The sequence below is a fragment of the Rattus norvegicus genome, chromosome 1, assembly GCF_021556685.1.
Source record: "Rattus norvegicus strain SHRSP/BbbUtx chromosome 1, alternate assembly SHRSP_T2T, whole genome shotgun sequence".
Lineage (NCBI taxonomy): Eukaryota > Metazoa > Chordata > Mammalia > Rodentia > Muridae > Rattus > Rattus norvegicus.
The window spans coordinates 110829318-110845000 of NC_141534.1; the positions used below are offsets into that span (position 1 = coordinate 110829318).

General features: G+C 47.2%; 1 protein-coding gene across 2 annotated transcripts in view; it reads left to right on the forward strand.

Moving 5' to 3' along the window:
- Slc6a5 (solute carrier family 6 member 5) overlaps positions 1–15683 on the forward strand; it is a 65928-nt gene that overhangs the window by 21670 nt on the left and 28575 nt on the right. For both annotated transcript variants that reach the window (XM_087606931.1, NM_203334.2), the window contains exons 5-7: positions 16–189; positions 9877–10018; positions 12271–12403. In XM_087606931.1, coding sequence (XP_087463057.1) covers positions 16–189; positions 9877–10018; positions 12271–12403 — 449 coding nt within the window. The remainder of the gene's footprint in view (positions 1–15; positions 190–9876; positions 10019–12270; positions 12404–15683) is intronic.

Consider the following 15683-nt stretch of genomic DNA (forward strand, 5'->3'; position numbering starts at 1 on the left):
CCTTCATCTTTGCAGGCTGTGGCATTGCGATGCTCATCATCTCCGTCCTCATAGCCATCTACTACAACGTCATCATCTGCTACACGCTCTTCTACCTGTTTGCTTCTTTTGTGTCTGTGCTGCCCTGGGGATCCTGCAACAACCCGTGGAACACACCAGAATGCAAAGACAAAACCAAACTTTTACTAGGTAAGTTTGGACATGCGTTAGCTGTTATGTGGTCTAGTCAACAGATACTTGGTGATTACTTAAGAGGCAGGGCAGGCTCTGGGTGCACAGAGGTGAAGTCAAACACCCAGACATAACTTAATTTTAACATTTAAAAAAGCTCACGACTAAAGGATGGGAGTTAGAAAACTCATGTTTGTTCCCAGAGAGCTGGTGTGTTTGTTAAATGTCCTGTGTGGGATGCTTGCTTTATTAGAGTGGGCAAAGCCAGAAAATCTGTATTTTTACCAAGCAATCTACGTTTTGCTTTGTTTCGTTGAATATTTGTCCATCTAGCTATGATCTGGGAGGGAGTTAGGAACCCTCTCTGCCCTTTTCCTCTCAAGAGATCCTGTGATCCTCATTGGCAGAGTTCTCAATAATAACGCCAGAAGTCATAGACGCCAGGAACCCCACCCATGGGATGCCCGAGCTCTGACTGCAGACCCTGACCCAGACTCTGTTAGAAATGTGTGTAGTATGAGGACCGAGGAGAGAGCTGCCTGCTATGGGGAGAAAGGAAAGTTGTGCTGGGTATGTGAAATCCACTGCGTCCAGGAGTCGGGGGATACATTTTCATCTTATTGGGTGGAAGAAAGGAATGGATGCCAGGAGACTCAGGAAACAGAAATAATGACTCTATTCTGTAATCTACCTTCTCATGTTTACCAGAGGAAGGACAGGGGATGTGATAGTAGCTGTGAATGTGTAAAAATCCATGAGTGTGTGTGTTCCCAGTAGTGTCAGTCACTGTGGGAAACTTAAGTTATTTTAATGGGTAGCGGCAAGCAGGAGATCTCTCCCAAGTTTTCCATGTAAGGTGAGTTCCTACTGAAGCCAGTTGCACATGGTCTTTGTGATTTGTTCTCACGTTCATCTCCCAAACCAGTTCTTTCCCCTACAGTGCCCATACCTCTCAGAACTTTGACACCATTTGCTCCCGTGGGTGTGTTAACAGCATAAAATGAGTTCTTCCCTGCAGTATTAGTTACTTTCGGCTGCTATGATAAAACGTGACCAAAGGTGACTTTTGGAAGAATGAGTTTATTTTACTCCATTGTGAGGGGAGGGCACGGCAACCATTGGCAGGCGTGGTGAAGAAGCAGGAAGCTGAGAGGTCACTCAGGAAACAGAGAACACACTGAAAACGAAGTGTCTTCGTCAGTGCTGTATTGCTGTGAAGAGACACCATGGCCGTAACGGCTCATAAAAGAAAGCATTTAATTGGGGCTTCCTTATAGTTTCAGAGGTTTCATCCATTAGCATCAGGGCAGGGAGCATGGCAGCATGCAATTAGACAGCTGGAGACGTAACTGAGAATTCTACGTCCAAATCCTGCAGGTGTGCCGTGTTTGGGTAGAAGGGAAGTATCACCACTGCTGCTCTTTTTTTGGTCCTATTCAAAACTTCGCTAGGTGGAGGCTGGTGTGTGTGTGTGTGTGTGTGTGTGTGTGACATAAACTATGTCCTTAGATGTGGGACAATAACTTGAGGCTACAGCAGGCAGCAGGCAGAGAGAGACACTGGCTTTGGTGTGGACTTTTGAAACCTTAAAGCCCTTCCAGTGATGCACTTTTTCCAACAAGACCACACCTACTCCAACAAAGCCACGCCTCCTAATCCTCCTCAAGTAGTGCCACTCTCTGATGACTAAGCATTCAAATATATGAGCCCATAGGGGACTTTTTTTTTTTTTTTAAAGATTTATTTATTTATTATGTATACAGCGTTCTGCCTGTGTGTATGCCTGCAGGCCAGAAGAGGGCATCGGATCCCATTCCAGATGGTTGTGAGCCACCATGTGGTTGCTGGGATTTGAACTCGGGACCTCTGGAAGAGCAGTCTGTGCTCTAACCACTGAGCCATCTCTCCAGCCCCATAGGGGACATTCTTATTCACACCATCACTTGGGCAATGCTATAAATCCTGAAGCCTGCTCCCAGTCGTATACTTCCTCCAGCAAGGCCACGCCTCTTAAACCTCCCCAAACATCGCCACCTAATGGGGACCAAGTGCTCAAATACATAAATCTATGGAGGACATCTTACACTGAAATCAATACATGTCCTGTAGACCTACTTCCATATCTGAGGACACAGTATACACTGTAGTGCTTTTATGCACACATGCATATCATATGTATACACAAACACAGGCATACACACACACACACACACACACACACACACACACACACACACACACCACCCAGTCTCCACCTGGAAAGTTTTTGAATAATAGCATAAGAGGGGAACAATAAAGATGCTTCCCTTCAATCCAAACTCTGCACACCTGGGAGTGCTCAGGAATGGGGGATGGAGTTTTCACAGGTTCCCAAGCCCAAGATGCCACTCTATGGATGTATGACTAAGGCCAAGTGTCCTCCAGTATCTGTGGGGCTCATTGTCTTCACTCCACTGATCCTGTCAATAGAGTTCTCAGGGCAGAATGGCGGTACCCAAACCTGATGGTTACATATCGGAACCACTTGGGAATGAGCAACGCCAGTGACTTAAGGAACAAACGTGGTGAATTAAATATCAGACTGTGTGGTTGACCCTGAGGATCAGGATTTAAATTTTCTTCTCAGATTTGGACTTAGGATGTATCTCAGTTGATAGAGTATTTGTGCACCATGCACGGGACCCCGAGTTTGATCCCCAGAGCAGCATAAACTTGGTGTGGTAGTACATGCCTATGATTCCAGCACCCTGGAGGTGGAGGCAGGGGGACTAGAAATTCAAAGTCATCCTCGACTGCATAGCAAGTTTGAGGCCAGTGGGTTACATGAGATCCCGTCTCAAAAAGGAAACAATGTTTTTTGCCCAAGTGTAAGCCAAGCAGGGTGGGAGCTGCTCACTGCCTTTCTATTTTTCTTGCTGTTGGGGACTGAGCACAGACATGCGATCCACCATCGAGTGACACCCTCCCTGCCTCCAGAATAGTTTTTGACAATGTGAATCATGCTTGGTTTTGGGATGGCCCAACTTCTTTGCCTCATGCAGTGGTTACCTCTTAAAAAAACTCTGTGATCTTGGGGAGACTCTCTTTATAGCTCTTCCCATAATCACGGGCAGCAATCAGATGTCAGAATATCTTCTTGGAAACAGCTACCAAGTTTAGACCAAACACACTTTCCAGGAACTGCAGTCAGGAGTGGAGAAAACTCAGGTCATAACCCATCCCAGAGCCAAGCTCGTCTTTGCCAAACTATGACTGGAAAGGAAATTCTATTCCAAGAGCGTGTGCTGGATCAAGTGTTGCTTTGATTTAGGATCCAAGGATGCTTTCTGGAGCTTGCCTGAGAGACCATATGGTCACAGGGATCAGGGTCCTGCAGCTATCCCCCAGGTGGGAGTCATTCAGAAATATACAGTCCTCTGCCAACTAGGTCCACTATCATCAGGATAGTATCTTAGCACGCAGTGAAGACAGTCACCTTCACTGCATGCTGATCTCACTGAGAAGCTCTTTCGTTGAATTGCCAGTGTTATTATACACAACAAGCCTTCACAGGCATTCCCTTGTTCCCATGTTACAGGTGAAAAAGCTTGAGCATAAGCTCTGAATTAGGTTTCTGGTCGGACTCGGGGACTGGAGTCAAATATGCATGTCTTTTAAGGCCACGGACTTACCCCAGTGCTAAACGCTTCTGAGACTGCAGGGCAGCATCCTAAAGTGATTTTTTTTTTGTCTCTCTTGAATAGAACCTACAGAATTACAGATGGCAAATGACCTGATGGTTATTATTTTTTTCCAGATGGCTAAGAGGACTTTTAAAACGTACACTCTAAGTTGAAAGGTCTGCATTTGGGGCCATGTGACCCCAGATCTTCTGCCTGTCCAGGGTGTTTAAGGAATCTTTGGTCCATGTGTCCTAGTCTATCAAGTCCTAGCAAAGTGACATCATTCCAGGTGTTTCCCAAGTGACTTTCGTGTTTGATATTCTGTATGGTAGCAAGAAAGGTTATGCAAACAATAGTTACGCTATCGTTGTGATGATTCTAACGGGGGCATCTGCGTGAAGGGAGAATTAGAGGCAGGTAAGTATGGCACGCAAATGCTAACTGCGATCACGTTGGCAGTGCTGGGAAGCAATAGGAACTTAGAATGTGATAACAACTCACATGGTTCCGTCACGCAAGTAAATCATGGCTCATCCTCACACTAACATATTCTATCATCCTTGAAAACAAATATTCACAAATAAAGCACGGGGAAATCCCCCCACGTCTTATTAAATGGAAGACCATGCTATGTTCATAGTGGGATTTTATCTTTATTATCTAGATAGATGTAAGGATAGAAACGTTAACAGTTTGGGGGCCAATCTGCTCCGTTTCCTGCTGTAGACATGCATTTATTATGTAGTTTATGTGTTTCTATGCGTGTGCGTTTATTCTTTTTAAAGATAAAGGTATTATAACCTTGGCCAGGCACATAGATGATGCCTCAAGAGACAGGCATAACCCTGCCCTGGTTTAGCTTCATGTCTGTCTCCAGTGTGGCTTGAAGCAACCCTGAGAGGCAGAGGGATGGAGTCCTGGCCTGGCTAGGCCTTTATTTACTAGCTACACACCATTAAAACAGCTGGAGCACAGACAATGGGCATAGTTCTCTGATTATTCCCAGGAGCCCAGAGACCATGACATTCTTAGCCATTGTTTTACTTTTTGTTAGTTAAACAAAACAATGTATCAATATTGCCCTACCCCTCTCTGCACCCCACACCTCTCTCTGCACCCCACCCCTCTCTCTGCACCCCACCCCGCTCAGTCTCTGCACATGGGCAGCCTCTATACATAGGGTCAAGTTCTCTTTGATAGGGGTTTCAATCCTGCTGTGGATTCAAGGGGACATAGAAAGGTAACAGTATCCTGACCTACAGAGATACAAGTTCCTTTAAAGCCTTTCTGCTTGGCCCAGCTGTTGGGAATTCAGATAATAGCCCCCCCCCCCTCCGTCTCCAAGATGGATATACCAAGCCAGGCTTCTTTGGGAAGTGGACCTGCTGCACTCCCCTCTCCCCCTCCAGCAGTGTTCCCCAGATAAGCCCCCAGGCACAGTGCCTCAACCCTGTAAGCACCTCTTTTTCAAAGCAAGCCTCACATCATCCCAGTAGATGAATAGATGTATAAATGACTTAACATTGTGAACGTCACACACAGTGGGTGGAGCTTTGTCCACGAACCGTGCTGCTCTGACCCTGTTGTCTGCTTATGTCAGCATGCAGATGCCAAGCACGTGCCCACTCCAGCCTGAGATCAGCCCTGGGGCTGCCTACAGATAGAGGTAGAATATGTCCAGTCATTTCATCTTCCTTCCTGTTTTTTATTAAGACAGGGGCTTGTTCTGTAGTTCAGACAGCAATCCTCCTGTCTCAGCTTTCTGCGTCACTAGATACAGCTTGTAGGACAGGCTACTACCCAGGCTGACTCAGCCCTCCAAGGATCCGCAATGGAGGACGGTTTGTCCCTACCCTGCGGAATGAGTTCAGCCACTGCTTTGTTCAAACAGGGCCTTAGCTGGGTCAACTCAAATGGGAACAGTATAAACACCATTTCTATTTCTGGAATGGCTTAATTTTCATTAGAACTTTAATTAAATGATCCCTTTTCTCCCCGGTCTTTCCTGTGCTTTCATTTATTAATAATTGCCCGAGTAAAGAGAATCCCATTCCAACAGCTTTCCAATTTAGCTGATCATTATCGCTGTTCTTTGTTCGGGGTTGCTGGGCCGCGGAGGTCTGATGAGATGGCCTGTCACTGCTTCTCTGGCCGACCGGAAGGGCGGAGAGCCGGGAAGCACGCTCCTGCCACCCAGTGGTGAGAAGAGACATTGCAAGGAGGCTCGAAGTTGCTGGTTGCTTTACAGCAAGGCAGTGGGAACCTGGAACCTGACCTTAGGAGGCTACACCGGGCTGGTGGTGCTCCCCTGGGCATCCAGAGGTCTAGGGAGTCTTTACAAAGGCAATTTTGGAAGCAAGCAGGGATCCCTGAGCTCTTAGCATATCAGTTGCCTTTCATCAGGAAAAGCCAGAATTAAGTCCTGTGGTTATTTACAGCAACAAGATCTGAGTGTAACTTTAGTCACCCGGTTCGTGTTGCTTCTGGAGAAGAAGAAATCTTTAAAGTTGTCAGTCTGGAATCCTTCTGAAACTGGGTTTTTGTCTGTCTGTCTGTTTGTTTATTTTTGCATTTCATTTTTGTTGTTTTGTCTTTTAATTAAAGAAGCTAATATTGAAAAGGCAGTTCTAGGAGACTTCTAAAAATAGATTCTTAGTCTGAGATTTAGCGGAACCAGTTTTGGTTTTTATTCCGGGGAGGGAAGACTACTGGTGTTTGGTGAGCAGTAGCCAGTGGCTATTACCACATAGGACAGCTTTCTACCAACCAAAAATGGTTTGGCCAGGGGAAGTTATTATTAGTACTCTACAGAGAGAGTCTGAGGAACCAACCAGAAGCGTAGGGGTGTTATTTGCATCTTGCTTGTTTGAGATGAGGTTGACCTCGCACTCCTGGACGCCTTCCTGTCTCAGCCTGTCTCATGCCGGGATCACAGGTGTGCATCACCACACGTGGTCTACCGTGCTGCAGAAGACTGAACCGGACGGAGGCTTGGCGCTGCTGGGCGATCACTCTAGCCACTGAACAACGTCAACAGCCCATGTTGCCAGAATCTTTACTCAGCACTCTGAGATAACTAGGGACAGGGGTTGGGAGAGCAGCAGGCAATTGAGGCAGGCCAGTGGGTTCATGGGAAATGATACTGAGCACAGTCTGCTGCATGGGCAGGTTACGATGATGAGGATCGAGTCACTGCTAGTGTTTATTGAGTGTGTTTAAACCTCTTATCTCACTTAATTTGGTCCCTGCAATAATGAATGAGATCCATCCATCCCCAGCAGCTGGAGGTGCTCTCAGGTCCGGTGGAAGCCTGAACTCCCACTCTTGCCCTTGTGGCTTCACTCACAGAGAGTGAGGCTCGGGGCATGGCTGGGGGTGGGGCACAAGGCATTCTCGCCATGTGAACTTTGTCATGGTATCTAGAGCAATTTCAACTCAGTCTCCACAACTTAGAAAGGGGAGATGGCATGCAGACTCACTTTCTGCATCTGGGCCTGAACGTCTGGAAAAGGTCATCACGGATTGGTGAGAACATTCCCCATTCACGCCTTCCTCCTTGGGCTTCCGTCCTGGACACGTTAGGTATCTGAGCTCATGGGCCCTGCTGTGTACTCCAGAGTGGGGTAGATCAGAGTGAGGATTCCAAATAGGGAGTGCTCCGTTGTTCCTGGCAGGACTTGCAGACTTGGCAAGTGGCTGCAGCTCTGGGTATCATCTGATTCCAGGACTTATCTCACAGAGGATGATGTAAGGCTTAGGGCCATGGGCATAGGGTATTGTGGACATCCCTGAGACCTATTCCTCACAGTGCCAGTTGTCCTGCTACTTGGGGCTTCGTAAATCTGTCTTTTGGGAGTCCAGTGGGCTTTTTATTTCAAGTTTCTGCCCATCTTTATTTATTGCATTCCTTTTTGTGGTGCTGGGAATAGAACCCGGGGCCTTAGGCATGCTAGTTAGTGCCTTACCACTGACATAACCTCCAGCCATGTGTCTCTTTATAATGCATTAGAAACATATTGTGAAATGGCCAGAAAGATCCTAGCTTCTTCCTATTGAGAGTGAAGATTAAAATTATCCATGTTTGGGGCTGGGGATTTAGCTCAGTGGTAGAGCACTTACCTAGGAAGCGCAAGGCCCTGGGTTCGGTCCCCAGCTCCGAAAAAAAGAACCAAAAAAAAAAAATTATCCATGTTTGATGGGTCTGAGGAAGACTTCCTGAGCAAGTCCATCATGGCACCTTGTAGAAATTATTTAATATCAATCCAGGGCTTCTCACCAGCCTTTGATCATTCAGTTCCCAGATAAAAGACACACAACTTTTATTATTTACAGCGAGTCTCAAACTGTACTAGAGCTGGGCAGATATCTACCCTCCGTGCTATTAAAATGTATTTCCTATAGATAACCCCGAGTTATTACTTACTATGTTTCATCTGGGCTGCTCTTAACACCAACTGGCCAGTCCCCAGGGCCATGCTTTCTTAACCCCTAACCTATGGCATCTTTCTTCTCTCCCACCTTCTTTTCACCCCTTATGGTCTCCTCAGAACCCAAGACTCTGCCTCTCTCTCTTCTGCCCAGCCATTGGCTGTAGGTATCTTTATTCACTAGTGAGGAAAAATTTGGGGGACAAGGTTACATAGTGTCACATGTGTTTGTCACATGGGTAAGTGCATACTCTCTCTTGGAGGCCAGCATTTAGTGTTGCAATACAAGCAAAAGACCAAACCTGAACAGCTCCTGGCATGCTAGCACTCATGGTGGATTTTCTCTTATTCCAGGCCTTCTCAGCGATTGAGATTTTGGACCTGATAGTTCTTTGTCAAAGGAGAACTGACTTGCTCATTGTAGCATTAGTAGCATCCTCGGTCTTTATGCACTTGATGTCAACAGTGCCAAGCTTCTCAGATGCAAAAGTTAAAAATGTTTCTGGATATCACCACATGGCCCATGATGATCAAATCCACCGAGAGGCATTCTTAGGTCTTGTTGAAGGTCCTTTAGCACCCAGTGTGATCACTATGTCTGCTAACCCATGCGAGGGTGGGAAGAGCACAGCACAGCTTCTAAGAGTATCTACTGTGTGTTGCCTTTATTACTAGGTGGTGCTTAAGAGCAGGGCTTAGAAATTATTCTTTGTTTGACACGGAATCTAGTTCAGGAGTCTTAGAAGTTGCTGTGAAGCTGGTCTGACTCCTTTGGGTCCACCTCCCTGGTGTTGGAATTGCAGATGTGAGCCGCAATACCTGGTTTTATGTGGTGCTGGGAACTGAACCTGGGTTTCCTGCATGCCTGGCAGTCGACCAACTGAGTTGTATCCTGGCCTCTTTGATCTTTCTGCCTCTCTCTGCCTCTCTCTCTGGGATTACAGGCTAGTGCTCCTGTCCTGGCCAGAGAGACCACTTGCTAGAAAGCCTTCTGTAGCAACAGGACTTAGGAAGGGGCTGTGTCTTAACAGGTCACCTCTGCTTAAATTGATTTCTATAACTGATGTGCCTTTTGTAGTGTCCTATGGATTTGGGTCTTGATTTTGATCTTTCTCATTACCTATGGGACGCCATTAGAGTTATTGACCTTTAAATGACCTTAATGACCTTTAAAAACCAGTTTCTTTATTTTAAAAATTTATTATTATTATCATCATCATTATTATTATTGTTGTTGTTATTGTTATTATTTTTAGACAGGGTTTTACTGTTTACTGTGTTGCCCTGGATGGGCTGAAACTTACTATATGGGTCAGGCTGGCCTTGAACTCACAGAGATCCTCCTGCATCTGCTTCCTGAGTGCTGGGTTTAAAGGCACAAGCCCAATTTTTCTATTTTAAAGATTCCAGGGTTAGATGAATGTGCGTTTTTGTTTTAATACAAGGTATTTCAGGGCTGGAGAATGCGGGGTGAGAGGTTCACTCTGCCAATATTTCCCTGGTGCTCCGCAGTGTTTAGAGCTCTGGCTTCTTACTTCCGATGGGCAGAGAGACTACTGTCCATTCTCCATCCTTACCTCATTGCTTCTGCTCCATCCTCTTCCTCTCCTGAACAGATTCCTGTGTTATCGGTGACCATCCCAAGATACAGATCAAGAACTCTACTTTCTGCATGACTGCCTATCCGAACTTGACCATGGTTAACTTCACCAGCCAGGCCAATAAGACATTTGTCAGCGGGAGTGAAGAGTACTTCAAGTAAGCTGCCTGGGTCTGGGGAAGCTCTATGAGCAGGCCCAGAGGATGGTTTGCTGGCGAGAGCTGTGAGGTGGGAGGGGTGGGTGGCCTCTCTTTGTTCTCTCCTTGCTGATGCCGATGATCAGAGAAGGAGGTTGTGTCTGGTTGAGCTTCCAAAAGCCATGTGCTGTGTTCTGTGGGCCTGCATGTGAGGGATGACTAAATGACAAGTGTAAGAACAAGATTGGTACTGTGGCAATCCACCATGTTGATAAGAAATAAGTTTTAACCTTGACTCATGTGATCCAAGCAGATATCTGCCAGCCAGGTCACTCTGTCCACCTGTACTTCACCTCTAGGGAAGAGAAGTCAAAGTAAGAAAACCATTAGTGTCAGGCATTTAGTTTCAAGGAGGAAACAGACTTTTTTGTCCCTCCCTCTCTCCCTCCCTCTTCCCTCGTCTCTCTTTTCCTCCCCTCATCTCTCCTTCTTTCCTTTTTCCTCCCTCTCTTTCTCCTTCCCTTCCTCCATTCTTTTCTTCTTTCTTTCCTTTCTTCCTCCATTCTTTCCTTCCTGCCCCTTTTCCTTCCTTCCCTTCTTGCTAGAAAGAGACTTTCTGTAGCCCCGGCTGGCTTAGACTTACTATATGTTCTGGGCTAGTTTTGAACTCACAAGAATCCTCTTGCCTCAGTTTTTCTGGGGGCTGGGCTCACAGGCACAAGGCCCCATGCCTGGCTGAGTTTTGTCCTTTCTCTGTGTGCACTGTCGAATGCTTGCCGTGGGGTTTAGGATTGCTAGAAGACCCCCAGCTGTAAGAGTACTTGCTGAAATGTTTGCGTAGATACTTCACGGAGGGGAGCACAGTCTGGTCCAGCCAAGCTGAGCTCCCACACTCATATGTGCTCTGGTGTGAGCAGGACTGTAAGTGAGTGGGATAAGCAGATGCTGGGGAATGCATGGGCTGGGGCCTCCAGGAAGGCTGGGGTGCTCAGAGGTGATGTGAGCCAGCGTTGTTGGAGTCTCATGTAGCCCGATTACAGGCTTGCACCACCGTGCCCTGGTCACATGGTGCTGGAGATTAAAGGTAGGGTACCAGGCAAGCCCTCGACAGTGAGAATTTTCACATTTTAGCCAACGTCAGCCTTGGAGCATGCCTAGTACAACTCAAACTACAATGCAGGGGTGCATTTTAAGTGACCACTTTCTGCCACTCCTACTTTGTAAAGTTGAGAAGTACAACAGTCCTCTGGTATGGAAAAGCCTGACATCATTCTTGACAAGTCAGACTTTCCTCTTCCTCTTCTTTGTCTTTTTTTTTTTAAAAGATGTTATTTCTTTATTTGTGTTTTTGTGTGTGTGTGTGTTTTTTTTTTTTTTTTTTGGTTCTTTTTTTCGGAGCTGGGGACCGAACCCAGGGCCTTGCACTTCCTAGGGAAGCGCTCTACCACTGAGCTAAATCCCCAGCCCCTGTGTGTGTGTTTTTAAGTGACTGTGTCAGTATATTCATATGTGGTTATAGACGCTCCCGTAGAAACTAGAAGGAGGCATTAGATCCCTCAAAGCTGGAATTTTGAGTATTTGTGGGCTACTGGGCTCCTCTTGTGGAATCCAGACTCCTCAGGATTGTGGAGTCAGTATTCTAACTACTGAGCAGCCCCCCAAGTCCACCCTTTCAGGATTTCTACTATATATCTTTCATTCTGTCTATTTATTTTTGTTTGTTTGTTTGTTTTTGTTTTTGTTTTCCGAGAGGGTCTCACGTAGCCCAGGCTGGGCTTGAATTTACTATATGGGTGAGGACGACCTTAAGTTCCTGATCCTCCTGCCTCCACATCCTGAGTGCTGTGAATCAGTTGTGGTTTTTTGTGTGGCAACTCCAGATGATGGAGCCAACTGTCTCTCACAAAATCCAACCACTGGCCACACATGGCCTTCCAGCTCAGTTAAAGAGATCAGCAAAGGCTCAGTAGACAGCCTTAGGCAAGGGCCAGGCCCACCAATCTCTCTAGCCTGCCTGATGGGGTTCCCTGCTCAGAGGTTGTGGGAGGTGTTGGGTGTGTTTAAATCTCCTGGTTCTGATGCTCTGATGGGAGGTCGAAGCTTGCAAATCTTCACTTCATCGCCTCTTTCCTCCCTCCCTCCCTCTCTCCCTCCCTCTCTCCCTCCCTCTCTCCCTCCCTCTCTCCCGCCCTCCCTCCCTCCCTCCTTCCCTCCCTCCCTTCCTCTCTCTCTTCCTCCCTCCCTCTCTTTCTCCTTCCTTATCTGATTTTTAGGTACTTTGTGCTGAAGATTTCTGCAGGGATTGAATATCCTGGTGAGATCAGGTGGCCCTTGGCCTTCTGCCTTTTCCTGGCCTGGGTGATTGTATATGCATCGCTGGCAAAAGGAATTAAGACATCAGGAAAAGTAAGAATTTGACTTTATCTGAGCTCCCCCCACCCCGTCCCCACTTAAGCTTCCTTCTCTTCTGCTTTTTTTTTTCTTTTGAGACTGGGTTATTCTTCCCACAGCCTTCAGGTCCTCCTATGGTGTTCGTTGTGTAAGGTTGTCTCCACTCGAGACATGAAACTTGGCAGAACTTTTGATTTACTCTTAACTTTTATTTATTTTTTCTCCAGCAAATAAAAAGCCAATTTTCTCATCTTAGCTATTTTAGAGGACTCCTGTCTTCTCAGTTTGCAGGTGAAGGATGTTGGGCTGGCAGGTGTTTACGACCCTCCAGTTCCTACATTGTTCTGTCTGAGCACTTGCCCAAGGAGCCATCAGGGCCCATGCACTCTCTCAGACCTGTTTACCAATCTGTAAAATGGGAGCTGAGGTTGAAGCTTGAGGACCCCACTGGCTCAGGATGCATGCTGTGGTGGTGGTGGTGGGGCTATACGAAGGTGTGGAATGCTGAAGGGACCACATAGCCATGTCTGAGGTCACCTGTAGCTTCCTGATGTCCTTGCCTCACATGGATTGGACCTGAGCTGAATGGCAGCTCCATCTTCTAAGGATGCTTAGCGCAACTGGCCAAGCATCTATCCTACAGGCTGGAGATGGAGATGATGTGGCATTATCAGCAGAAAGGATACAATGGCTTCCTAGCTGCATAACTATGGCAAACTAGTCAACCTTGGGAATCCAAACCCTCAATCCCCGAACCTGGGGATGGTAGCCCACACCCTATAGGATTGCAATAGGGGGTAAGAATGCGTGTAAAATACCTGGCCTATGGCCCCGTCTTTACAAGGGCTAGTTTCTTTCACCTGGTTATAAACAGCTGACAGACTAGACTAATGGCCATCCCTGTTGGCATCTCAGAAACAGTGACCTCCCTGGGGACTCAGGAAGAGTAGGCATCTTGGGGAGAGCTCTCTGTGGAGCACCGCCTGATTTCCCCACACGCATCTGCCCCGTTGGTCTCCTGTTCCCATCTACGGACAGGCTAGGCTGCATGCTATCACCTACCTTGTAAGCAGCATCAGGCGCATTTGAACATGGGTCTAACTCACTGCAAGGCTTAGAACTCCATGGCTTTCTCTTTCTTTCCTTATAAAGAATGAGAAACCATGGATCCGTATTTGCATGAAGTGTCAGGCTATCAGGTCTCCTAGTCTGTCTTAGCTCTATTTATCCTCATGATTTTGGGAAGTCTCAGGGTGCATCTGGGCCTTTATTTTGCTCATTTGCAAATCACAGGACAAAAATAAATATTCTGCAAGGTTCTTTTTGTTTGCTTGTTTTCTGAGTCCGGGCATCACTGTGCAGTCGTGGCTGCCTCGAACTGGCTAGACAGACCAGGCGAGCCTTGAACTCACAGAGGTCTGCCTATCTCTACCTCCTAAGAGCTGTCTTGGAGTGTGCACCAGCACAACTAGCCTCTTAAGCTTCTCTAAAGTTCCGTTCATTTGTGCTTTTTGGTGGAGTGGCATTACGGTTAGCGTTCAAGTGATTAGAATTTAATCTTTGAGGGTGGATTTCATAGACTTCAGGGAACAGGAAGTTTAAAGTAGTCTGAAGCGTATAGGCTTGTCATTGACAACTGCCACACGAATCCCGGTTCACTGAGGAACGTTTCCAATCCAAAATCAATGGAGATGACTCCCCATCCCCCCCCCCCCCCCCAAAATGAGGACTGCTACCAGAAATAATGAACTGAAGTTTCTTGTTCTGCCCTGGGTTTTACTGATATGAATCAAAGTTACTTGAGAGCCAGAGAGAATGTAGGACTGAGCTGTTCATTTGTGATTGGCTCCTTTACAATGGAGATTCTTCAAGCAAGGCCCTGTCCAACAGAGATGCCTCTTTCCCTGCAGTGCTGTGAGCTCAGTTCCTCTAGTGCAGGACCTGAGGGGACAAAGTTGGCCCTTCGGAGACATGGCCTTTGAGCTGGTAAAATGCCACAGGTGATCAGTAGGCAGCCTGAGGGGCCTGAAGGTCACAGGCAGATAGTCTGGTTCCTGGGGCTGCTCTGCCTGCAAGTTCAAGTATCAGCTGTCAGTGTGGGGCCCCTGCTGTGAGGAGGGGCCTTCGAGGGCCAGGTGAGCCAGCCATCATCCTTCCTGTCAAGCATTCCTTACTGCTCATAGTCAGCTCTGACCGTCCATATGAAGCAGGTGCAGGCAGAAGCCGGCCTGACTCAGACAAGCAGCTTGCAGAGAGCTTCCACCTGCTCCTCGCTCATATCCTCACATCCGAGGTGTAACCAAATGTTCCCCTCTCAGTTCACCAGGGGCAAAGGAGCTGGGCCACCTACACATAAGGCCATGCAGAGGGGGGAGGTGAGAATTTAAGGAGACATTCACACCTCCCTTGCCCACTGCTAGCATCCAGCGCCTGTTTCTGGTCTGTCAGCTCACAGAATGACCCTAATGGAAATAATGGCTTTGGAGTGGCTTCAGGTTTGGCCTTGGTTCAAGCTGGAAGTCCATGAATGAGATATTTAATCTTCTGTGAGATGCTTAGCCTGGACCTTAGCTTCTTTCTCTGCAAAATGAGACTCACGTCAAAACAGCCATGTGGAAACAGCTGACGAGGCTGAAGTCAAGTGAGAGGGGGCCGTCTTGGTGGTTTCCCCTGTAGGCCCCCATGGACTAGGAAGTCTCTTCTCCTCTGTGGCCCTCCTGTAGGCTTTCCTTCCCATCAACCCCGGCTCATGTGTCCTCTGTTGCTCCTTCCCTGGTGAAGGTTAAGAACCAAGTATGGCTGTGACCTTGCCTTGCCTTGTAGCAGCTCCTCTTCTATTCTTATCTCACAGCTGGGAGGTCAGTCTGGCCAGCCTGAGGTGAAGTGATATTTTCACTCAAGGTGTCAGATGGCCATGAGTTTTGGAATGTCTGTGTGCAGGTACAGGGTCTTCACTTTTCTTTCAGACTTTAAGAAGGGAGAAGCAAGCTTGGAGATGTAGGAGGGCGTCTTAGGGTTTCCATTGCTGTGGAGAGATGCTATGTCTAAGACAACTCTTTTAAAGGACAACACTTAATTAGGGCTGGCTTACAGGTTCAGAGGTTCAGTCTATGATCATCAAGGTGGGAACAGGGAAGCTTCCAGGCAGACAGGAGTCCAAAGTTCTACGTCTTGTTCCAAAGTCAAACAGGAAAAGACTGGCTTCCAAGCAGCTAAAAGGAGGGTTTCAAAGCCCACCTCCACAGTGACACACTTCCTCCAACAAAGCCTCACCTCCCAATAGTGCCATTCCCTG